The 22035-nt window shown below is 32.3% G+C and overlaps 1 protein-coding gene and 1 long non-coding RNA gene across 13 annotated transcripts in view; one reads left to right on the forward strand and one right to left on the reverse strand.

The window, feature by feature from the left end:
* Positions 1–22035, forward strand: part of kn (EBF transcription factor knot) — a 154202-nt gene that overhangs the window by 83982 nt on the left and 48185 nt on the right. For all 12 annotated transcript variants that reach the window (XM_070108318.1, XM_070108319.1, XM_070108314.1 and 9 more), the window contains exons 2-3: positions 2978–3195; positions 4047–4102. In XM_070108318.1, the coding sequence (XP_069964419.1) occupies positions 2978–3195; positions 4047–4102 (274 nt within the window). The remainder of the gene's footprint in view (positions 1–2977; positions 3196–4046; positions 4103–22035) is intronic.
* Positions 5997–13792, reverse strand: LOC138856952 (uncharacterized). Its single transcript, XR_011395913.1, has 2 exons — positions 13050–13792; positions 5997–7772 (listed from the first exon to the last, which is right to left on the reverse strand). It is a non-coding gene; the product is annotated as an uncharacterized lncRNA (long non-coding RNA).

The following is a 22035-nucleotide window of genomic DNA, read 5'->3' on the forward strand; positions in this document are numbered from 1 at the left end:
TTTATTTATACAATATTAATAATATTTTTATTAAAATTAATTATTTTTTGTAAATTTAATAAAAAAACATTTTTTCGTAATATTTATATATACAATATTAATATTTTTTTTTGAAATATATTTATATATTTTTTTTGAAATATATTTATATATTTTTTTTGTGGATTTTTATCCAAAATTAAAATTATCATATTTTTATTTCAATTAATTTTTCACATTTTGTAGTAATATTAAATTAAAATTGTCTTTGTTTCAAATATTCGCCACTTACCTGCTATTTGCCAAACACTGGCATTCCTTTGTCAGCTGCTAAATAACAAATTTCATTACTTCATTACAAAGCGTTCGCATACCTTTCGTTTACATATGCATATGTAGATATACAAATATGGTAAATGCATATGTGTGTATGTGTGTCCGAGAAGGAGTGACTGTAATTTTGCATTTTGTCATGCAACTATTTAATAATAACCGCAACATGTCGTAGAAAAATTAAAATTAAAAAAAAAAATGAATGAAACTAACGGTATTACGTTAGTGCAATTTTCCATGAATAAATAACAAAATCTGATAAAAACGGCATTTTCTAAATTAAATTGTTTGCAATGCGCGAGGGGGGAGTATAACTACTTTTCTATGTATGTGTATTATTTATATGTATGTATGTACATATGTATATTTGTGTGATTAAAGACTACTCGCAAAAATATGACAAAAACCTACCTTTACTTTTATATTCATACACACATACTTATGCAGATATTTGTACACACACACATATAAATTTGTAAATATGTGTATCCCTCATAACCAAATGAGTAGCTGTGACTTCAACGATATCCTTTGGCATGGAAAATTGTAGTCTATGTGTTGCAGTTGTTTTCTACCACTTTTTTGTTGTTTTTGTTTTATGAAGGCGTTTACAAGCCCATAAGGTCATTTTTGTAGTACTAGTACGCTGACGCTGCCATCCATCCGATCTATACGCTTATCAAATACTGAAAATATTTATTTTTACACATAGACATAGGTATGTATGTGGGTATGTGTGTGTTTGTATGTTTGTGCCAGCAAGTTGTTGACATTTAACATATGCGCCAGCACTCATTGCAATTATCATGTCTGTTTGACATGGACACCGCACATAAATAGTCGAACATAACAAATATGTATGCATAAACACATTTACATATGTACAAATATATATATATACGCATAATATACACATGTGAATATAAATATTTGAGTACTACCTATATATTATATTATTGGAGTTATGGACTCTTAAATGTCTTCGTAGTAAAAATAGGAACACATCTTAGCTACAGCTATACGCTATAGCGATCCGATCAAATATTTTTCCGCGGAGATTAAAGTGTTGCTTCAGACAGTAAACAGTACCAAATTTCGTGAAAATGTCTTGTCAAATAAACAAGTTTTTCATATAAGTACTTGAGTTGGATCGGTCAGTTTGTATAGCAGCTATACGCCATAGTGGTCCGATATGAACAAAATATTCGAAGATTATAACATTGTCTAAACCCATAATCTATGCCAAATTTCGTGAAGATATCTTTTCAAATAAAAAAATTTTTCATATAAGAACTTTATTTTGGTCGTTCGATGTGTCTGGTAGCTACAATATACATATCCTGTTGTGGTCTGATCTCAACAATTTTTCCGGAGTTTGTAGCGTTGTCTGAGATAGTAAACTGTACCAAATTTGCTGAAGATATCTTGTCAACTAAAGACGTTTTACATATAAGGACTTGATTTTGATCGTTCAGTTTGTTTGGCAACTATATCCTGTAGTGGACCGATATCTGCGGTTCCGAGAAATAAGAAGCTACTTGAAGAAAAAAAAAGTTCGCAAAATTTCAGATCGATATCTCAAAAACTGAGGGATTATAAAAGGCGGTCTGACAAACTGACAAACTGACAGACATGGCTAAATTGGCTTTGCTCGTCACGCTGATCACTTATTGTACAGGTATATGCATATGTATATACTTTGTATGGTCTCTGACGTTTCCTTCTCGATTTTATAAACTTCGTGGCATACTAATCATAACCTATTCAGAGTATAAATAAAAATATAAAATATATTTTTGTTAGCATCATATCCACTTCAAATAATTTAAGAATTTATGTAATTATTATATTATTATTTACTTCAAAAATAAATTTGACCAATAAAATTGCAAAATTTGTGAGAATTTTTTCATTAAAAAACATTTTTTTTTTGTACCTATAATTTTGTAACACACTGTTTACAACTTTTGCTTAAATTACATTTTTTCATTATAAATTACAGTTATAGTGTGCTTGGTATGACAAATAGTATACAAGTTAACCCGCATTCACTTATTTTCCCTTATATTGTTTTTTTCGTTTCAATACTTTTCTAAAACACCGTATTAAACATTTATTTCTACTTCTCGCGCTTGTCGCCTGTCATTAGTGACACAGTCCATACCAATTAATTTGACATAATTTATGACATGAGCAAGCGGAGTTGCTTCAGATATCTAAATGTCGATTACTTGATCGTCTGATAAGGCGGTACGTTCACAGTGACTTATGCATATAACTAACTCATACCTGTTCTACGAGGACTTGTATTGATAATTGCTAGAACACACCTTGTTAATGACATTTTTTTAAAGAAATACCTACTGTATTTTACTTCTTGATGAATTTTGCATGAGGGATTTGATTATTAAACCCTAATCTAATAAAATATTTAATGTGGGCGCGTAAAGGTATGCTACGTTTTGGTATAACACATTTCTGTTTGTTGCTTTTTGGTAAAGCTTTTAAATATATGTGTTGCAGCGAAGATTTAATAATTTAAATATATTATTTAACATTTTTTCAAACCTTAAAACTAAAAACCTTTCATGAAATTAATTTTTTTTAATGAATTTAAAGCTCCATTTTTCATTTAAGTCATTTTTTTCTCTTTCTCTTCTTCCAGTTTGGGCATTGGTCGCGCTCACTTCGAGAAACAGCCGCCGAGTAATTTACGTAAATCAAATTTTTTCCACTTCGTCATTGCGTTATATGATCGCGCCGGTCAACCGATTGAAATCGAACGTACGGCATTTATTGGTTTTATCGAGAAGGACTCAGAATCGGATGCGACAAAAACAAATAATGGCATACAATATCGGCTGCAGTTACTCTATGCGAATGGTGAGTTATTTACAGTATTAAATTTCTATAAATCATATAATACAAGCTACAAATATTTTGAGTTGTATATTATATAATTATATTAGAAGAGGTTGTGTTTACTTAATTAAAATTTTCTGTATGAATTTTGGCATCATCGGGACTTTTGCAAGAGATTTCTGAGAGCCACTATTCCAGCTCTGTATATAATTTATATAAAGACAAAAGAAACATTTATTGCATGAAGTAAAGTTGTGCAATATCACTCTTTTGGCGTCCTGGTCTGTCTGTATTTTTGTCGAACTACTCTCTCAGTCTTTTTTTCCGAAGAAACTGCTCATTTGTCGGAACCGGCGTTATCGGAACACTATAACATATAGCTGTCATACAAACTCAACGATCGGAATCAAGTGCTTGTATGGAAAACTTTTTTATTTGACAAGATATCTTCACGAAATTTGGCATAGATTATTTTCCAAAGTCATGGTACAATTTTCCAACAAATAGTTCAGATCGAACCACTATAGCATATAGCTGCCATACAAACTGATCGTTCTAAAACAATATACATTTTTTTATACACTTTTACGCTATAAAAAATGCATCTGTGAAGGTTATTATAGCTTTGATGCAGCCGCTGTGAACGGGTTTTCTTGTTTTTTTTTCGATGTCTAATTTATGGTATATATTCTTATTAGTAGTAGCATTATGAAGTTTCTTATGTTTTGTCTACCTTCAATTAACTGATAGTATTGTATACTTAACAATCATCAAGTACTATAATTTTTAGCAATTTCTTTAAAAAAATATTTATTTGTATATTTTTATGAAAGTAATAATCATTTACACTCCCTTTATCTCAATTTAAACAGGTGCACGTCAGGAGCAAGATATATTTGTGCGACTTATCGATTCGGTAACAAAGCAGGTGAGTCCATTAAAGAAGAATTGAAAATTAAAGAAAAAACTAAAAATAGCAGTTTTAAAAAATCACATGCGAAAAAATTTGTAAAAGTTTTAAAAAATATCATACGACAAAAAATAAGCGAGAATTCGCAATTAATTTCTTTAATCATAGTAAAGTGATAATATTTTTAAAAAATCTCATGCGAGGAAAAATCACCGATAATTCGCAATTAATTTCTTCAACTGCAAACACTTTTTTATATAAAACTGCTACAATCGTCAAAAAATATATAGAAACACCTATTCCAATCTGCCATTTGTTTTTATATGCATCTATAATCACATATTTATATTTGTGTGCGCTTGCACTGAAATCGAACATAAGTTGCGTACAAAATTGATTGTCACAGTTAATTAAGTGCGTCCATGGTACACGCCAATAAATTGAGTTGTCAAACATGTACGAGCAGCAGCAAAAAAGAATTAATAGGGGTGTTGCGACACACACACACACACACACTCGTGTATTTTCATAGTGGCATATATTGTTTGGACTAAGCGCTACCCCTTTACTCTCGCAAACATGCAGACCCATTTAGTGGGTGTCCCATTTGTGCGACAGCGACTGGTAAACTCCTTTTTTTCGTCCTTTAACTCATTTGCTACAGGTCGCCACGGCACGCCTACACATCAACCACACAGACACACAAATACAAACCAAACACATGAGTGTGTGATTTGCGCTAATGCCTGCGAAACGCAACGAAATGCAAACGCAGCATTCAGCGTTTAGAAAAAGTGTCTAACTCGTTAAGACTCGTGAGAGTGAGAGCGGCAAGAATCGGTACCATATGTTTGATTTCTAATGTTTTTAATACTCGTTTTCTTTCAAAGCTCTTTCTTTTTGTTTTGGTGTGTGAAAAAGCATTTAGTGCATAAGCGCTGTAAAAAAAATTGACTTTCAAATGTGCGTGAAGTGCTTAGGCCCTCAGCTGAATGAGAATCAGTGAGTGAGTGTCAGTGTATAGCTTGCTCCTTTTTCAAGGGTAATTAATTTCTTGACTGACGAATTTTTATTGCCGTTACAAAAAGATAGCAACAAATGTTGAAAGTACCTGTTTGGTGTGTTGATTTGTTGTATGAGTTTGGAAATCGATTCATTTCACTGCTGAAAAATGCGCTGGCTTCTTTTTGATGTTTTGGGGAATTTAAGTGAAGTTTAAGCAAGTAGTAGGGCTTTTACCTTATCTAAAACTTTTTTTGGGGTGATAAGCGGAAGAATATTTAAAAATATAAATTTTGAGTAACGCAAATTTTCATTTTCGGGATCCCGAAATAGAACAACCGAAATCCCGAAAACCCGAAATTTGATTAAAAATAGTATTAACACTAGAACTACGAACCGATCAAAATGAGGGGTTGCATTATTTATTCATACCATTTCCTCTTTATTCCAATTTATTATTTTACGATAATGTCATGATTTTTCTTAAATTTATGTATAAAATAATATTATATAATTTTCAGAGAGAGAGAGAGAGACCTATTTGAAATAGGTATAAGGAAAATCTTCGTAGTTCTAGTGTTAAATTCTGTTAAGTCCCGAAAAATTTCGGGATCCCGGAATACAACTGTTAAAATCCCGAAATCTCGAAATTTGCCAAATAATGCATATGTTTTAATAGCCCAACAAATTCTTTTTTACTTTTATAGCGTGCTTGCAATTACATAGTACATATGTACATATGTACATACGTACATACGTACATACATATTGTTGAAGTGTTTATAATCACTCAATTTAAAGCATGTTTGTTTATTGTTCAATCTCGGTCTATGTCTTTTATACTTGTACTTATGTGAGATACACCTACTTATATAAGTTAGGTTTTCTTTTAATAAAACCCGTAAAAAAATATTTTTTCAATGGAGCATAAGTCCTTTATTTATGAGTATAATAATTACACTGAATCTTAATTCTATTTTTACTTAACATTAAGCTTAACTTCTAAAGCAGCGCTGCCGATGTTGTTTACGGGAAACGGTTGACATTCCGTTCCCACGGGAAACAAGTGTTCGGTCAGCACTTTTTTATTGCGCGTGCAATATGGCCTTCAGGTGAAGAGTCGTATTGCACTTTACGTTTAGTTAGTTAGGAGTTTGATATTTTTAGGGAGGGATAGCTTATTTGGTGCTAACTCCTCCGCCCTTAAATTCGAACGTCCTCGTTCGACGCTCTTACAAAAAATCTTGACAAATTTTGAATACCAATTTCATTTGTATTGGTTTCAGTTACATTAGAATTATTTTTAATTCTCATTTTTTTGAACATTAATATTATTAAAATTAATATTACAAACATTGACAATATATTTATTGAGAAAAATACATTATTTTGTTTTTTTAATAGATTCAAATGTATAGTCTCGTTAGTTTGAAATTTTTTTATTGATTCTAATGACAATATTTCTTCTAAATTATTATATTTAGATAATGGCTGTAATATTGCCGGTAATGGCTTTTTTCCTGTTATCATATTCGAGTTGTACAATATTCCATCTATTTCTAAGCTAGCATTATGATATTTTATTAAATATGTGCCATTTACCATTAAACTTTCATTATTAATTTTTATTACATCATTAAATTGATTTAAAAATATTAAGTCGCTTGAAATTTCTTCGACCGATTTTATATGTTCATTATTGATTTTCGTACAATTTTCCGTTTTACTATTTAATAAATGTGTGATACATGCATCATCTGATATATCTTTTACTGCGTTTTTAGGGCAAATTGATATGCTGTTATATGATTTACAATTCGTATATATGCCATAAACTTTGTTTGGACATAATAATATTAGTTTAAACATTATTTTATTTATTACTTCGTTTTTCTTTATTGGTCGTATTTCTGTAGACCTACATTCTTCAGTTCCCGTTGTCGGTAAACTTATTATATAAATTAAACAATTTTCGTTTGCTGCTAATTTGACTTCAGCGAATTCTAACGCTTCGTCTATATTAAAAAATGGTATATTTTCATTTTCTATAATTTTTTTTGTTATGTTCATTTCTTTATCTGACAATATAAATGAATTTACTATATTGGCTTTGGCCCAATGAATTGCGTAAGCCGTATTGATTAATTCTTCTTTTATAATTTCTAATTTGAATTTGATGGTTAGAACTAAGTCATATTCCATCTTTTTGTCTTCTTCAATTGCTTTTGTTAATTTATTTGTGATATTAATTAATTCATTTATTTTGTTATTCATTAATTTATTTATAATAACTTGTTGGTTATTATTTTCTAAAACATTATTCATTTTGTTAGTTAAGATCTCATAGTCGCTATGGTCAGGATTTCCTGCTATCCATTTCCACGCGGTACCTATAAAATCTAGTGATCTCTTTTGTAATTTTTTATTAATTTTAATTGAATTTAAGTAGGTTTTGGATTGGTTTAGTAGGGATGATAGAATGGGATGAAGAGGGTGTGCCATTAATTTTTTTAATACTATTGTTTCAAGAGTACTAATTATATTTTCGTACTGTTCTGTCTCTATGATATGAATAATTTTAAAATTCCCTGTTTGCAATTTTGCTGGTCCGTTGTCTATTGTTATCAATTGGGAAGAACTGTAATCTAGAATTTGCACATTTGCTGTAGTTACCGCAGCAAAAAATCTAGAAAGGAGAGGATAAGGTTTTATTTTTCAAAATAGTATTTTTTATTTTTTTTTTTTTTTTTTTTTTTTTTTTTTTTTTTTTTTTTTTATTATTATTATTATTCTTTATCCTTTTATAAGGCTTTTGTGGACTATTTTGCCGGATTGTGTTGTAACTGTGGAGTTATGATTTTCTTTTACTATTTCTTTTTTATATTTTGAAGTCAGTTTATTGCCGTATCTTTTATTAATTTTGATATAAATTGTTTGTCCAATGTTATAGTTATTAAATGGTTTTCTGTGTTTATTGTGAAGAGTTAAATCTTGTTCCTGTTTCTGTCTCAGTCTCTGTATATTATTTTGTCTTGCTTTTTCATATTGCTCAGGGTTGGTATATATTCTTCGTCCAAAAAATGATTCGACAGGTTTTTGTCCTGTAGTTGAATGTATGGAATAATTGTATTCGTAAACTGCTCTATCTAGAAGTTCTGGAAAGGATCTTTCTATATTCTCTGATTTTAAACATCTTATTATTTCTGATAAAGTGGAGTGGAAACGTTCAACTTGTCCATTAGCTGTGCTGGTGTGTGGAGGTATTCTATGTATATTAATCCTAAGTTGGTCTTTTAACATAAAAATTATTGAGTTGGCATTTAAAGATTTTTCGTTGTCTATTATAATATTCTGCGGTACTCCAAAATTGAAAATGATTTGTCTAAGTGGTTCTCGTATATCTTCTGAAGATCTTGATTTTATTAGTTTTGCTTGTGCGTATTTGGAAAATTTGTCAACTGCTGTTAATATTAAATTTTTGTCGGCTATGTATATATCTATATGCACTATTTGTCCTGGATATTCTGGAATTGGGGTTGCTTGAATTTCTGGATTATTAGGGTGTCTATCGTATTTGTTTACTGCGCAAATGCTGCATTGTTTAACTATTACTTTGATTTTTTGTAACATTTTTGGAAAATAAAATTTTTCTAAAATTTGTTTTTTATTTTCTATTGCATTTCGATGAGCTCTTTTATGTTCTATTAATATTTGGTTTTCCTGTTCTTCATTCGATTCTAGGTTTTTAACTTTTGTTTGTGTGTGTCTAACTTTGTAATTACTAAAATGTATTGGGTAAATTTCTTGAATTCTGCCGATTATTTCTTCTGAAGTAAATATTCCATTTATTACTGAAGGGTTAAGTCTTCTTTTTAAAATTGCTAACAAGTCTTCAGTTGAGTAATTTGGTTTGGTTATTATATGTCTATGGTAAGTTGGGAAGGGTAATTTAAATTGATAGCTATTTTCTTGTCCTATTAATAGGAAGATTTGGTTTTTGAAAACATTAATTGGGGCTTCTACTGAGGGAATTAGATTATGAGATGAGCTGTCATCTGAGTTTGTAGCTACTGATAATGAGTTTATTTGAAATGGTCTAGAGAGTGCATCCGCTACTATGTTGGATTTTCCAGGTTTATATTTTAATTCATAATTATATTCTTCTAGAATTGATTTCCATCGCTTTAGTTTTGAATTGTTGTTTTTGTTACTAAGTGAATAGGTTAGTGGTTGATGATCAGTATGTATTATAATTTTAGCTTGACCATACAGATAATTTCTAAGAGAATTGAGTGCCCAGATTATGGCAAGCATTTCTTTTTCGTTAACTGCATAGTTTTCTTCTGTTTTGTTTAAGGTTCTAGAAATAAAAGTAATGGGTTTACCGTTTTGTTCTAGTACTGCGCCTATTGCATATTTTGAAGCGTCTGTTGTAAGATTAAATTCTACATTATAATTGGGATATTGGAGTATGACGTCTTTTGAAATGAGAGCGGATTTTATTTTGTCAAATGCTTCTTTGGATTCTTCTGTTAATTGAATACTAATTTTTTTTGAAATATTTTTCGAAATTCTGCCTTCTTCACCACGAAGTAAGTTCGTAAGTGGTTTTGCTAATTTTGCGTAGTCTCTTATGAAGCGTCTATAGTATCCTGAGAGTCCTAAAAATGATCTAAGGTCTTTAAGTGTTTTGGGATATGGGACATTTTCTATGGCTTTTACTTTAGATGGGTTTGTGGAAATTCCAGCAGATGAAATTATAAATCCTAAAAATTCTACTTTATCTTTATAGAATTCGCATTTGTCTGCTTGAACTTTCATATTGGCTTTACGGAGTGTATCGAAGATTGTGTCTATATGTTCTGAGTGTGATTTTGCGTCTTTGCTAAATATTATTATGTCGTCTATATAGACATAACATATTTTTCCAATGTGTTGTCTGAGTATATCATCTAATGTCCTTTGGAATATGGATGGGGCATTCTTTAGTCCGAATGGTAGTCTAGTGAACTCATATTTTCCGTTGTTCACCGAAAAAGCTGTTTTCTCCACGTCAGATTCCTTAAGAGGAATTTGATGGAAACCACTTTTTAAATCGATTACCGAAAATACTCGATTTTCCCCTAATTGTGACAGTACTTCGTTTATCTCTGGTATGGGATATCTGTCTGCAATAGTAACCGTATTTAGTTTTCTGTAATCAATAACCAGTCTGAACTTTTTCTCGCCTGATGCGTCGTCTTTTTTGGGTACAACCCATATGGGTGAGTTATATGGTGATCTGGATTTCCTAATAATACCGTCTTCTAGTAATTTATTTATTTGCTTTTCTACTTCTTGTTTTAAACTAATCGGATATGGGTAAGATTTTGAATAAATAGGTGTGTCTGAATTTGTTCTGATTTCTGCTACTACTTTTGTTGTATAAGTTAATTTTTCGTTGGGTTCCGAAAATAAGTGTTTGTGTTTTTGTATAAGTTGTTTAATTTCGTTCTTTTCTGAAGATTTCATATGCTCATCACGGATTTGGATTGAATTAACATCTTGAGCCTTATATTGATGGAGTTGAATTTTCCGTCTATTTGCTACAATCATAAAATTTTCTCTAGTATGTATTACTGCTGATAATTCTTTTAGACTATCATGTCCAAGTATTGCATGAAAGGTTGAAAGAGCTGGTAATAAGAAGAATTTTAATTTGCATTCTTCTATATTAAATAAATTTAAAAAGGTGTGATGCGTAATTTTTATTTTACCGCCAACAGAATTTGCAAAAAAATGGTTATCATTTCTTTTCGGATTCGGTACTAAATTTGATTGTATATAATTTTTATTTGAGCCGGTGTCAATGAGAAATTTAAGGATTCTTCCATCGCTTGTCTTGCATTCGAAATAAGGAAGCGATGAGGAGGCTAATCTAAAAAATGGACGTCTGCGTATTCATTTTCGTTGTACTGATCGTGTTGATCTTGTTGTTCATATGTGTTATAGTAGTCCTGCCATTGTTGGTCTTGGTATCCGGGGTTGTAATCTTGGTTGTTATAGTCATTATAAGTTTCAGTTGTAGTGGGTTCAATACTCTGAGAGATGTGGTTTACTCTTTGAATCTTGTTTGGAACATTTTTGCTATATTGGTGCGACTGTGCGGGTGGTGGTCGCTTTTGCGGGTAATTATTGTTATTTGGTCTATTAATATAATTTGCGTTCCTAGTCTGTAGTGATTGATCAACTTCCATGGGTACGGGTGGTTTTGGTTCTATTGGTCTTGGCGGTGGGTTATTAAATGTCTGGTTGTTGAAAGGTTTATTAAAGTAAAATGGTTGTAAATGTTGAGATTGCCTGTATGTGGGTTGTTGGTAGAATTGTTGCTGGTAAGATGGCTGTTGATAAAAGTTTTGCTGGTTCTGAGATTGTGAAGGGAAATTTGGTTGAGGGATGTAGGCAAGATTTGGATAAAAAGGATGATTCTGTGGTTGGAATTTCCTTGGAGGAATGAAGGGTTTTTGTTGAAGTGGAATTTGGCGAAAATTTGTTCCTTTTGGCATATTGTATTGGTTATTGGCGTGGATTGATCTATAATTTTGATTCTCCAGTTTTGTACAGAGGTGGAGAGCTTCGGGTAAGTCGGAGGGTTCTTTCATTCCGAGAAGCCTTGAAAGATCACCTGATAGTCCTCTTACAAAGGTATCCAGTGCTTTGTCGCGGTATGTATTGGTGAGTACATGCATAGCTTCGGTGTTGATTTCCATGCATGATATCTTGTTAAGGATGAGGGAAAGGTGTGTGTAGACCTCAGCGTAAAACTCTTGAATTGTTTTGCGTCCTTGTATCAAGCAGGTCATCTGATATTCAAGGGTGCTAAGGTCTCTCTTATCTGCATAGTGGGTTGTAAGGCAGCGAGAGATCGCTTTCCAATTTAGTGGAGTGTTATAAGCTTCAAGTGCAGCATCCGCACTTCCAACTATTTTATTTCTTATGACGTTCAAAATACCGAAGTATTTTGGCGTACCTATTGATGGTTCGTAGATTTTAAGTATCCTCTCTACGCTTTTTTTCCAACTACTAAATTCAGTATGTTTGCCATTAAATTCCCGTAAGGAACGAACAACATCTGGCACTTTGTCCATATCTGAAATATTGTCCCTAAAGCGTTCGTCGATTGTCTGGTCTGTCATTATTTGTTGTATATTATCTCTGTGTAGAATTGAATTGTCTGTCTGGAGGATTTCTGTCATGAGATTTCTTATGATCTCCCTAAATTCTGGGGTGGCATTGGCAGGCTGGGATGGATTGGGTGGTGCTTGCGCACTGGGGGGTTGTCTAAGGACAGGAGGTCTAATAATCGAATCTTGATTCATTTCAAACGTTTTTTCCTTCACTTAAAAAAATTGTATATATTTTGTTTTATTTTGATCAGTCTCTGGAGGGTCCCTTTTGTGGTGAATCGCAGAGCTGTGTTTAAGTTATATGACCGGAGGGTCCCCCTTAAAGGTGGTGAATCGCGGAGTTATTGTTTTGTTATAAATGTGTTTTTCTTACAATATTATAGACTGTACAAGTCTTTGTTTATAAGTATATATATTTTTTATTTTTTTATTTATTTGTTAATAATCTCTGGAGGGTCCCTTTTTTGGTGAATCGCAGAGTTATTTTTTGTTATAAGCTGGAGGGTCCCCCCGTAGGTGGTGAATCGCAGCTTGAATATATTTTTTATTTTATAGGGTGTACGACCCTGATTTTATGTTTAGATATTTTGAAATTAGTCACAAATATTTTAAAATAAATTGATATAGTAGTAATAATATTTGTAAGTGGTAAAACAATTACAATGTTGCAAACATAATTTGAATTATGGTATAGAATTCTTAAGATTTTACATTTATTAGAGCTATAGATCTAGCTTTTTTTCTCTTTTTTCTGAATTTATTTATTATTTTATTATTTATATATATTTAAAACTTACAATAATAGGATCATCGTTCTGGTGAAGCGGCTGACGTCTTTTCCCTCGTCGTCCTTTTTGCGTCTGCTACTCAGGGGCCTCCTTCTTCACACTTTTTAGTCGGTAATTTTTTCCTTTGTTGATTCGCTGGTATTGTTCACTTCCTCTATCTTGGAAATGACAATACTTGTCCCACGGTGGTTTATTTTATTTCCTCTTTTTTTCTTGGCACTTTATATTTATTTATTTTTTTTATTTTATTTTTTTTTTAAAGTTCCTTATTATTTTCGTGGCACTTTTTTGTGACACTTTATATATTTTTTCTTTTTATTTAAAGGTTCCTTATTATTTACGTGGCACTTTTTTGTGGCACTTAATATATTTTATTTCACACGCGGACCGCTTTTCTTCATTGGAATTACCGAAACTAACTGCTCGGGCGCCAGTTAGGTTTTCTTTTAATAAAACCCGTAAAAAAATATTTTTTCAATGGAGCATAAGTCCTTTATTTATGAGTATAATAATTACACTGAATCTTAATTCTATTTTTACTTAACATTAAGCTTAACTTCTAAAGCAGCGCTGCCGATGTTGTTTACGGGAAACGGTTGACATTCCGTTCCCACGGGAAACAAGTGTTCGGTCAGCACTTTTTTATTGCGCGTGCAATATGGCCTTCAGGTGAAGAGTCGTATTGCACTTTACGTTTAGTTAGTTAGGAGTTTGATATTTTTAGGGAGGGATAGCTTATTTGGTGCTAACTTATACATACAAGTATGTACTTGTAAACACATCTATATGTTTACGCACACAATTGTAGTGCCACTTCATTTCATGACAAATTATCTTTCAACGCGTTAATTAAGCGATAAAATAAATTTGCATGTTAACAAATTTCTGCGTATTCACACGTACGCGCCCAGCAAAAGCCAACAGCATTCATTGGCCAATTGGCCGCGTAGCGAAGCGACGTCAAGCGAATGCAGTGATTTTGCAGGCACACAGGCACCAACACAAGCATACATAAACAGGCTTGAGCGCGAGTGCGGACAGGTCGACAGGCGAAAGTCATTTCTGTATATAAATGTACGTACAAATTAATATGTATGTGTGTAGCTGCTGCATTGAGCGCGTAAAAAAAAAGCATTTTTGCAAATTTCCACGTTTGTTATCGTTTGGCAATAAAATTTATCGGTCGGCCATTATTACAATGGCAATTCATGCATATGTACATACATACGTATATTTGTATATATGCAGATGCTCATTTGCTGCCTCATACGCCGATTCATTTCTTCACTTACATATATTTTTATTGAGGTAATGTGGGCGAAGTTGACAATATATTTACGGTAATTTATATATATTGCATTTTAATATAATTTATTTTATATAATATTTAAATATAAACATTTTTATAATATTTTTTATAATATATATATTTAAAAATATTAAAGAAAATAATTATTTTTTGTGTTATTGACATTTATTTGCTATTTACAACTTTTTTTCACTTCATATATAAAAAATTATATGAAATTTTTAATTCATTTATACTATATGTATTAAAATTTTTTTTTTTATTTTATTAAACATAATTATTTTATTGAAAAAATTATAAAAATATATATAATTTATAAAATAATTTTATTATATGATTTATTATTTACAATATTTAAATAACAAATTTAAAATTATCTTTTTTAATTAATTTATAATATATTGCTTTAAAGTTTCTGTTGTTTTATAAAACTAATATTTCATTGAAAAAAAAATTGAATATACATAACTTATGAAATATTTTTACTATATGATTATTTTTATTTTTATATTTGCATATACATATGTACATACATACATATGCATACATATGCTATCTATTTTTTTAACCTTTTCGAGTAAAAAGTAGACATAAGTTTTAATTTGTAATATATTATTTCCAAATTTCTTTAGTTTTATAAAATACGATTTTAGTTGAAAAAAGGAATTTGAAAATATATGTATGTACATTAGGGTGGGAAAAAACCGAATATTTGTTTTTGCTTGGTACTCTGAAAAATAGGTTCTTGGACACACGAAAATGTCCACCGGCTTACAGTTTTCTATTTTTTTTCTAATTATCAGATAGAATAATTTAAATCTATCTTATTTGGCAGAAATTGAATGCTCTACAAAACAGTCTCTCACATTTTTTTGTAAACCTAACTAACTTAAAAGCTATTAACGGCTGAAGTTTAATTATTTTAACGCAAACTTTTTTTCTTATGAATTTTGTTTCACAATGAAACAAAATCATTATAAATCGGAAAACTAAAAGTTTTTTATAAAATTGACCGCTCTGCACTTTCTCAGAGGATTTTTAAAACCTATTTTCCGAGTACCAAGTGAAAAAAAATATTAGATTTTTTGGACCCTCCCTAATGTACATACATATATACATAGTTTATAAAATACTTTTTTATATTTTTATTCTCAAATAGGCTTTTCTTAAAAACACTTTAAAGTAAATTGTTGTTCAAAAAAATATTTTCATTTTTTTAACACCTAGAGGCTCAGTTTTAATGTAAATTTTCGAGTTAAAATTTTTTTTGGACAAAATATATTAATTTTGGCTTTAAATTTTTTTTTTTGGCTAAAAGTTTTTTTTTTTTTTTAATCTACAGATTTTACCCCCATGCTGAGCCAAGAAGAAAATTTTTTTTTCGCTTCACCCTAATACACATATTTTTGTTAAACATTTTTCATGAAATAATTTTTTTTTATGTTTTTAACAACACCTTTAAGCAAATTTTCCTTAAAAATTCAATTAATTAGATTAAACACTGCAATATTGTTAGATATTATCTTATAAATAATATTTTTTCTAAGTATTGGATTTGAGAATAAAAACAAAATTTTAAAAAACGATTAAACAAAGTTTTAGTTATATTGTCTTTTTTTTTTTGGTTTTTAATTTTAATTAAATGTAAGGGATAAAAAATCCTTGTAAATATTTGTAATATTATTTTTAACTATTAAAATTTTCAAAAAATTATTTTTATATAATTTATATAAGGACATTTATTTTTTAAATTTTTTAGTTGTAAGCACATATGTATATGTATTGATATACGTACGTACATATATGTTTAATATAATTTTTTTGTTGTAATTTTCCATAAATTATTGCACAATAACGCACAATTATGAGCACTTATAATTTTTTATTTACATTTTTATGTTAAAGCCAACACTTTTATCGCCTACTTCTCATTGCGGCACACTTTATACGCATTTCATTGCATAAAAAAATATTAAATACCAATATTCAGCGACTTTATGGTGGCTGACTTGGCACTGACAGTCATATGATGGCTGACCAATCGCCTGCAAAGCGGACTGAGAGAGAGGGGTCAGTGTGAAACGCGAAAAAAATGCGAAAACTCGTAAAGTGTCTCAGTTAAACGCGCAGATAAAGCGGCCAAAAGCCATAAATATGTGAAAAATGGACTAGCGAATAAACGTACCAACACATGCATACACAGACACAGAAACACAAACATATACATATGTATGTAGTATATATATGTATATGTATAAAGTATTCGTATGATTTTCACACACATAGTTCGAGTAAAATGGACTTGGTCATTTTAACTGCCACCAAAAAGTGTATGTATATATATGTGTGTGTGAAAGTATGCACATATTGGTAATATTAGTATATATAACGGTATATAATACCGCCATTTGTGCCGCACGCCAAAACTGCGTCGTTAGCGCTCATTCCTCGAGCTAATCCACTTCTCGCCGAGCGCTAAATGCCGCGCCTAGCCGCTGGCTGGCGCCCATACAATATTTCAGCCACTTATCTGCGCAAATTAATCGGCGCTTTTTCAGCGCGTGAGTTTCAGATTTCACTTTTGAAAAATAATGCGTGAAATCGAGATTAGTTGATTTGATATTGGGCCAGCGCCAGCGCCAGTTGTCGTCCAAGCGCTGCTACTGCTACTGGTAAGGGTGGTGGTGTGAGGGGGAAAATGCATATAAAAGCATAGACTTGAAACAAAGTACGGTTACATATACACTTATGGTGAAAATTTTTGAAAATTACCCGCAAATGCTTGAAATATGAGCATAATCGCCATTTGGTATTGTTATTATGAGTGCTGCTGCACTTTGCCGCTATTGTTGTTGCTGCTGTTGGACAATGCGACAAAGTGAAGTAGCGAAAATGAGCGGTGAACAATTGCAGTTGCAATGTGCAGTGTAGTGTTGTTGTTGTTGCAATGCGGTACAAAAAACTCACATGAGAAAACCTAACCCTAATTATTATCTGATTATCAGTTAGGAAAGAGGAGAAGGGTAGGCTTGGGTGTTTACTTTACTATTGAAGTCTTATAATGAAAGGGTATGCACACATAAGAATGAATACACAACGGTTAATCGCCAAGAACTGTAAATTGCTACTATTTTTCTATCGGCCTGGAACTAGTCCCAAACTAGTCAACAAAGTTTAGTTCTAGTAGTATATATACATATGTGTACATACATATATCAACTAATACACAACAATTAAACGCTATAAGCTGTTAATTAGTTAATTTGCTCCATGTTTGAAACTAGTCTCAAACTAGTCGAAAAAATACTAGTACATAAATAAGTAGTTATAAATTAAACCCAAATATTACACTTAATGTTAAATTTTATTGCTTGAAGATTGTGTGGCTTGAAAATACTACTCAAAAATTTTTAAAATGAAAAGTAGTTCAAATGGAACTAGGTACAGACTTGTTTAAAAAAAGTACTTGATAAACTATTAAAAAAATTTACGAAAATTCCGTAAATTATTTTATATTTTTGCGTTAAATATTTTTTTTACCAACCTGTAATATCGGGGTCATTTACCTAAAAACTTTAGAAGAGGTCGTAATTCTCCGAATATATTATATCCGGTATGCGGTACTAGGTTTTGAGCTGTCTTAAATTTGATATTTAATATAATAATAAAAGTTCTTTAATCAATTTAATTAAAAAATTCTTAAGACCCAAAAACTATTGTGCTATATGTCAACATTTCGTAAGTTGTTTTATGAGGAAGGTATAATTAAGCCAAATTGTACTAGTTCCAAACTAGTTACAAATAAACTTTAATTATCAAATGCTTAAGCAATATTATCTTGTATTATTTTTAATTAAATTACAACTTTTCAAAAGTTGTTTGTCGAGGAATGTATGATTGACCCAAATTCCACTAGTTCTGAACCAGTTCCAAACAAACTTTAATGTCCAGAAATAAAGTGGCTTGAGACGGCTAATTTGAATTTAATTTTATTTAAAAAGGCCTTATATAAAATTTGTATGTTGTAACTAGTATGTCACTAATTTGAGTCTAGTTACAAATTTTCTTAATTAATTTCTATCAACATTTTCATTATTATGCACGTAGGCGTTGGAAAACTTACTAACAAATGTTTTTGTTTGTAAAAAATATTTAACATTAAACTAACTCAGAATTAGTTACAATTACACCAGTTGGTAATCAGTTACAAATATATAAAAATATATATATACAAGTTCATGGATATGAGAACTTATATATACTATCGCATACTATGAAGAACTTGCAAACTTGTTACAATTACACTAGTTGGTAACTAGTTAAATATTTTTCAAAAGGTTCTCATTTCTATCGCCGCATATTATGCGCCACTTGCAATGAGTTTGCTCACTAGAAGCGCCGCAGCTACATATCAACACTACGTCACTACAAATGCGCCGAATGAAATAAAGCTGAAGAGTTATGAGTAATGATGGTAGATATAATTTCGGCGCGTTCAATTTGCATATTCCGTCGAAAGTACTAACTCTAACACGTTAGATAACGCCGCCGAAACGGCTGTAGGCGTGTTCACACACACATATACATACAAGTAGCTGCAAGCATCCATAATTATATATGTATGTATGTGTGTAAAAGCTAATCACATGCATATGAGATATTATGTACTATTCGCTACAAAGGCTCAACAACCCCATAATATTGCAACCTGCTATCCCTTTTTTTCCCGCGCTTGCAAAAAAAAACTCGCTCATGCGCCTGCTTGTATGCTATGCAATGACGCTGCAACCTTTTTCGGTACTTTTTTTTTTGCCTGTGCCACCAAAGAGATAACGTTTATGCAACATTCTTTTAATGCGAACCCAATGCTCTCACCACATCAGACATACATAGATGCCTGCTCACTTTAACACACACACACACAAACGCTGATGTGTTTGTATGCATGTATGTTTGGTACCTGCAGTATGTTGCTCTACTATAATTTCTTTTATATCAGATGTAATTTCAAATCCCACCTAATCCGATCAAATGATTGTTCTTTTCCTGTTCGAGTATCGTCGCCCTTGGCCCAAGCGCTCGCTTGCCGCTGTTTGCAACCACTCTTCTGTGCTCACACTGTCGCGTGCCTTCTCAATCGCTTGTCAACGTGTGTCGCGTGCGTGCACAACATGCGCACGGGCAGTAGGCAGGGGGTGGGTGGCAGGTATGAGTGCAAATATTGAGCGCACTCGCCTTTTCAAATGATAATATTTTTCTAACCTACATAATGAATGGTCTCTGTTAGCAGGTTCTTCAGCTTTTACTTCTCCTCTACACCAAAAGCGCACAGCAGAAATCATAAATCACATGAAAAGCGGCGGCGTAATGCCTGCACGGCCTTTATCGGCTGCTTAAGTGAATACTTAGACACATAAAACAAGCTTAAGCTCAGTGCCTTCTGTTTACTCTCCTGCTTTCCTTGGCTGATAGACTCGTAATCGCTGGTAGATTTGACTTTAGTAAACATTGGTTGCAAGCTTAATATGCTTGAGAACAGCAGCTGATTAGACTCAACGACGAGCTGTGTCCTTTGAGGTTAACTAGCATAAATGTTTATCGGTGGCTTATGGAAAAAGTAGGAGGAAGGTTGAAGTTGCTAAAATTAAAAAGAACTCCCTGATATACTTTCTAACAAAAATTGGTAGCCAATGTCTAGTGTCTTAACATTTATAGTAAAATACTTGGTAAACTCGTTGAGAATTCACTCAGATATGAACGTATGTGATGACGATAAGATACTGTACTGCTCCAAAAATTGACATGGATGTCTCTTAGGACCTTTCTCTTATTTTTTTTTATGAATCTAAGACGATTTCAGTGAAGTTTGGTGGTATATTGATGACCTTAGGTATTCTGTAATCAATGTTCTTCCGTCTAAGCTGGAGTTCTGATGACCTTAGAATTAATAAAAGATTTCCACGACGATATTCCGTCATCTCAGATTAATTCGGTTAGACTATGAATGATATTCCAACGCCTTCAACAGCTTTGGCTGTTATGGAAGCAATGTTCTTAGCTCTAAGGTGGATATGTCTCTAGATTGTATTTCCAATCGATAGTATAACCTTGTCTAGTGTTCTATATTCAAAGTATAGTACCATAGATTGATTTCAATAGTTCAAAGACTTTTTTGTATATATTTGAGTTTTCGGGGATTAATTTGATACCTTAATATATATATATGTTTTTAGATAGTCATCAAGCGGCACTACTTTGGGATCGGTAGGTAATTAAGAAACAGCTTCCTCTCCCAGTGAATAAAAATGACGCTCTATAAGTCTCTTATCGATTCCGTCCTATTATACGCTGCAGAAACATGGATATAATGACGAATCAAGATGAGAAAGTACTTGCAACATCCAAGAGAACTGTTCTCCACAAGCTCTGTGGAGTCGTCCGCATGAGCGATGAATACCAAAGAAGATGATATCACGAGCTGTATGAGCTTTACGGCGACATGAATATACATAGCTAAGCGCATAAAAATCTAACATATAGGCGGTTTAGGCCATGTTGTACGCATGGAAGACCATGATCCAGCGCAAAGAGCTTCTTCTGTTTGAGGCCCATGGGAGAACAACGGAAGCAATAGCGTGGACGCAGCTAATAGAAGAACCAATTTGGCTTGTACAACTAGCGTAACCTTGCAAGGGGTAGAGGAAACTGGCGAAGTTTTGAGTTCTTGGCCCAGACTGGCCCACAGCTGTAGCGCCAAAGAAAAATAAAAGAGTTTTGGGATAGCCGTTTGTTTTTGTTGTTTTAATGTTAGTAACGTTGCTAGTTAGCAAAACTATTTCTAGTGAACTGTAATTTTTCTATCGTCCGCAACCACTGTTTCGTGCTCATAACCCTCGAAAAGCTGCCGAAAATGAAGATTAATCAACCATTCAATATCCCTTTAATTTGCATAATTCGACAGCCTGACACCTGCCACTTAACAACACTTAACTTTAAAGCTTTGCTACACTTCAAATGACCACTCAAATGCATGGAAAACCACGATCTCTCTCTAGTACACTTTCCCCAAACCACATCCCGCGCACACTCACTGACTCTCTGCCGTCCACATGCGCTGAATGGTTTAACAATTAAGCAAACAATTTGTTCAACTTTAGTTAAACGGTTTAGCCCAGAGGCGAGCTCTATGTTTTGCTTTCTTTTTGACGAGTTTTTTACTCGATGTGTGCTACATCCGCTGCGCGTCGAGTCCACTGGAAAAACAGCCTCAGAAAAAACGCTTTCAGCATACAACAGATTGACTCTGGTATCGTCCTTGTTTTGCTGCAGTTGCAGGTTGATTTGCTTTGTTTGCTTGTGTTCTCTTCCTTTTCCTTGTTTTTCTTTCGCTTTATTTCAACAAATTCGTATTTAAATTCACAGTTAACCGGACATAGTGCACTGCTTCCGCACGCCGCTGCTACATACCCACAAACCAACCAAGCAGTCAGTCATTCAGCCAGCTAGCCAGCCTTGCATCCGTTCTCCTGCCTTCCGCTCTCCCTTCTTCGCTCATCACTTCGAATTTCCTGCGCTTGCATAACGGTCCAAAGTCCCTGTGCAACAGTTTGTTTTAATTTCTTTGCTGCTAGTTTGTGTTTCTTTACATTTTGTTTTATCTCGTCGCAGATAGCCAAGCGTTCATTT

The sequence above is a fragment of the Bactrocera oleae genome, chromosome 4 (genome assembly GCF_042242935.1).
Source record: "Bactrocera oleae isolate idBacOlea1 chromosome 4, idBacOlea1, whole genome shotgun sequence".
Lineage (NCBI taxonomy): Eukaryota > Metazoa > Arthropoda > Insecta > Diptera > Tephritidae > Bactrocera > Bactrocera oleae.